Source organism: Alligator sinensis, unplaced genomic scaffold (genome assembly GCF_000455745.1).
Source record: "Alligator sinensis unplaced genomic scaffold, ASM45574v1 scaffold1139_1, whole genome shotgun sequence".
In the NCBI taxonomy this organism is placed as follows: domain Eukaryota; kingdom Metazoa; phylum Chordata; order Crocodylia; family Alligatoridae; genus Alligator; species Alligator sinensis.
Window position 1 is genome coordinate 249,957 of NW_005842413.1, and position 4,373 is coordinate 254,329.

The following is a 4,373-nucleotide window of genomic DNA, read 5'->3' on the forward strand; positions in this document are numbered from 1 at the left end:
AACTCACTAGCAGAACTCTTTGACTCTTCTTGTATGCATATAGTAAGTACAAGAATATGCCCTATACTTTTCATCCTTAATGCTTTCATACAATTTACCTTCTGTTTCTCTATCTCAGCTTCATCTTCTGTATTATTTTTCTCTGTCTTAGATTTCTTCACTTTCTTCTTTAAACCTGATTTTAAAGGACAAAACAAATAAATGAACGTTAATTCATGTGTGTGCATGTGAGAACTGCTTTTATATGCCAGAATCTGGAAGCATGCCTCATTCATTTTTGAAATTCACATTTCAATGCCAGGTAGTGAAAAAAACCTCAAGTTAAGAAATCAGTTGGAGACATAAAGCAAAAAATCTACCTTATCTACTGAACTGGTATAAGCAAAACAAGAGGAATGATATGCCACAACTTCTTCCTTTATCTATCACTAAGCTCTAATCAATTATATGCACAATTTAGTAAATTCTCATATACTTTTCAAGATGCTCATGCCTTACTCTTAAATTTCCATTATAGAATGAGACAGTGTTATAAAAAATGTTAAGCAGGGGAAGGGAAGGGCCTAATTAGCATTTTCCTCATTTGTCTGACAATATTGACAGCTGAACAAGATTAAGGCCTAGTTCAAGACAGTGTTTGTGAACAAAATCAGGACAACTATTGTCATTCCTTATATTTGTAGACAAGGCTTCCTAAAAATTTCTTACAAGTTGCACTGGTTTTATAACAAGTTTTAAGAGTCATGTTAGAAAAAAAAAAAGCACTTTAGAGAGATGACAGTAAAGTAAAAGGAGAACCAAAATTTCACATGGCTAATTTAAGTTTCATAGACATTAGGGCTGGAAGGGACCTCGGAAGATCAAGTCCGGCCCCCTGCCCCAAGGGCAGGAAGTCAGCTAGGGTCAAAACATTCCAGCAAGATAAGCATCCAAACGTTTCTTAACATCCAGAGTAGGTGCTTGCACCACCTCTGAAGGGAGTCTATTCCAGGCCCTGGGGGCTTGGACAGTAAAGATTTTCCTTATGTCCAGCCTAAAACGGTCTTGCAGGAGTTTATGACCGTTGGACCTTATCATCTCTTGGGGCACTCTGGTGAACAGGCGTTCCCCCAGATCCTGATGTACACCTCATATACTTATAAAGTTGCCACCAGGTCACCCCTGAGCCTGTGCATTTATAGTCCCATTCCTCTCAGCCTCTCTTCATAAGGCCTGTTTCTCTTGCCCTCTGATCATGTGCATGGCTCTCCTCTGGACTCTCTCAAGCTTCTCCACATCCTCCTGGAATTGTGGAGCCCAGACTTGGATGCAGTACTCCAGCTGCAGCCTTACCAAGGCTGAGAACAGCAGGAGGATGACATCCTGAGATTTGATAGAGAAATATCTATGGATGCAAGCCAGAGTTTTGTTTGCTTTACCAGCTGCAACGTCGCATTGGTGGCTCATGTTCATCTTGTGGTAAATCATTACCCCCAAGTCGCTTTCAGCTGTGGTGCTAGCAAGCATAGCACTGCAGAGCCCATAAGGGTGATGTGCAATGCAGATTTCCCCACCCCACCCGCCTCCCTGAGGTGGAGTACCTTACATTTTTCCATACTGAAAGTCATCAGGTTTTTATCCACCTACTTTCTAAGCCTATCAAGGTCAGCCTGGATCACCAGCCTATCCTCGGGTGTGGGCACTCTAACCCAGGATTTGGTGTCATCAGAGAACCTGGCCAGTCTGCTTCTGACACCAGCGTCCACGTGGTTAATAAAGATGTTAAAGAGTACAGGTCCAAGGACGGCGCCTTGGGGGACATCACTGGTCACGGAGCACCAGAACGATTCGCTTCCGTCGACTACCACTCTCTGGGTCCAACTTCGGAGGCAATTCCCCAACCATCAGATTGTGATGTAGCCGAGGCCACAGTTAACCAATTTTTCCATGAGGAGATCATGGGATACTACATCAAAGGCTTTTTTAAAGTCCAGATATATGATGTCAATCTCTTCTCCGAAGTTAATTGCTATTGTGAAGTTTTGTTTTATTCTGTGCTCACTAAGTTATTATAAGGATACATTATGCTATGTATGCAAAATAATGCACAGTACCAGTATAACACAAACTCACATAACTTATTAATAATGTGGGTGCTGTTTACAAATACTATTAAATCAAATTGTTCTCTTTGGAAAGTTTCAAGACTTGTGTCATGAAGTAGCAGGGGAAGTGTAAAGTTTCTTGGACTGACTCTCACACACTGACCTTTGACTTTGGAATTGCATTTCAAGCAATTTGTTACAATTCTTTGGGGTATACTGAAAGAAGATATTTGAATTCATTCTGTTGAGCCAGATTTGCAGTAGAGAGACTAGATATATAAATGGGCCAAAAAAATGTCTAGTTAAGTAGCTAACTGTACTCTGGAATAGGACACTGCAATTCTTGAAAAGCCCCTGAAATATTTTAAAGAATTGCCTTTAAAAAACATTCTCTTGACTCTTTCCAAACATCTTTCAGACCTCAGGTGGGCTTCCAAGATAGATTGGATGGGAAAAAAAACCAAACACACAAATCCTGGCTGACAACACCAAGAACAAAGATGAACAGAATTACTTGCTCCTCAAATCCTAAACTGCTGACTAAGTATCTCTGGGGAACTGTCCAGGGCAGAGCACATGAGGGGGCCCCTCCAATGAAACTGCATGTTCCTCTTCCTGAAAGTTATTAAACTCTATGGTATGTAAAGAATGAATAGGCTAGAAGTCTTAGTCAATGTTCCTGTAACTGGCTAAGTTACAGGACACAGAAACTAGCAAGTATGGGTAAATGCAAAGAGGTGAAAATCCAAACCTTTTGTAAGGCTCAATGAGGTTAAGACTGGTTGGTTCCAAAACCACCAGAAATCTCCATTTTTCTTTCTTGTTTAAATGGACCGCTGTGTGAACCTTAAAAACACTCTCTTTCTAAGAGTTGTTCCCAATCAAGTTTCATAGATTTCATAGACATTTGGGCTGGAAGGGACCCGGGAGAATCATTGAGTCCAGCCCCTGCCCCAGGGGCAGGAAGTCAGCAGGGGTCATAGGATCCCAGCAAGGTAAGCATCCAAATGAATGTGTCTTGAAGGCGTTCAAAGTGGGTGCCTGAACCTCCTCCACCGGCAGTCTATTCCAAACCTTGGGGGCTCAGAGAGTGAAGAAGTTGTTTCTTATGTCCAGCCTGAATTGGTCACAGTGGAGTTTGTGACTGTTCGATCTTGTCATCCCTTGGGGGGCTCTGGTGAACAGATGTTCCCCAAGATCCTGATGAGCACCGCTGATAAACTTATAGGTGGCCACCAGATCACCCCTGAGCCAGAGCTTTTCCAGGCTGAATAGCCCCATGGCTCTCAGCTTCTCATCATAAGGTCTGTTTTCCTGGCCTCTGATCATGCGTGTGGCTTTCCTCTGCACCCTCTCAAGCTTCTCCAAATCCTTTTTGAATTGTGGAGCCCAAAACTGGACGCAGTACTCCAGCTGCAGCCTCACCAAGGCCGAGTACAGCAGGAGAATGACGACCCGGAATTTGCTTGAGAAGCATCTATGGATGCAAGCCAGCGTTTTGCTCCCTTTACTGGCCACAGCATCACACTGAAGGCTCATGTTCATCTTGTGGTCAACCATGACCCCCCAAGTCCCTTTCATCTGTAGTGCTAACCAGCGTAGCACTACTGAGCCTATAAGCATGCTGCAGGTTTTTCCTCCCAAGGTGGAGAACCTTGCATTTTTCAGTGTTGAACACAATCAGGTTCTCATCTACCCATTTTATGAGTCTGTCCAGATCTGCCTGGATCACCCTCCTATCCTCAGGTGTGGATGCTTTACCCCCGAGTTCGGTGTCGTTGGCGAACTTGGCCAGTCTGCTTCTGACACCAATGTCCACATCATTGATGAATATGTTACATAGTATAAGCCCTAGGACAGAGCCTTGTGGGACCCCACTAGTCACAGCGCACCAAGACGATTAGCTCCCATCGACCACCACCCTCTGGGTCGTACCGCAGAAAAGTTGGGGGAAAAAAAAAAAAAATCAACAATTAAAAAAAAAAAAAAAAAATCAGACTTTTTTATTTAAATCTTTTTTTTGTTAAAATGCTTTAAAAAAACCCTATATATAGTTTTAATATAAGGTATGTGAAAGCTCAAAGACATCATCATGAAATAGAGATTATAATTTCTGATTATATACTATTTGAGAAAATATATTCATACAATTTTTTAGAAAAGTTTTATGAATAAATCACAACAGGCCATGGACTTTATTAGGAGTCCAATCTTATTGGGTTCCCAGAAGCTCCTCTGCAAATATAGTAAAAATTAAAGAAAACCACCGTACCCCGCCCCCCCCCCACA

At 42.3% G+C, this 4,373-nt stretch overlaps 1 protein-coding gene and 1 long non-coding RNA gene across 6 annotated transcripts in view; one reads left to right on the forward strand and one right to left on the reverse strand.

The window, feature by feature from the left end:
• LOC102380267 overlaps positions 1–4,373 on the forward strand; it is a 62,736-nt gene that overhangs the window by 41,204 nt on the left and 17,159 nt on the right. The window lies entirely within an intron of this gene.
• The window catches only part of ESF1 (ESF1 nucleolar pre-rRNA processing protein homolog), a 71,623-nt gene that overhangs the window by 9,611 nt on the left and 57,639 nt on the right, over positions 1–4,373 (reverse strand). For all 5 annotated transcript variants that reach the window (XM_025211560.1, XM_006030034.3, XM_025211559.1 and 2 more), the window contains one exon: positions 99–175. In XM_025211560.1, the coding sequence (XP_025067345.1) occupies positions 99–175 (77 nt within the window). The remainder of the gene's footprint in view (positions 1–98; positions 176–4,373) is intronic.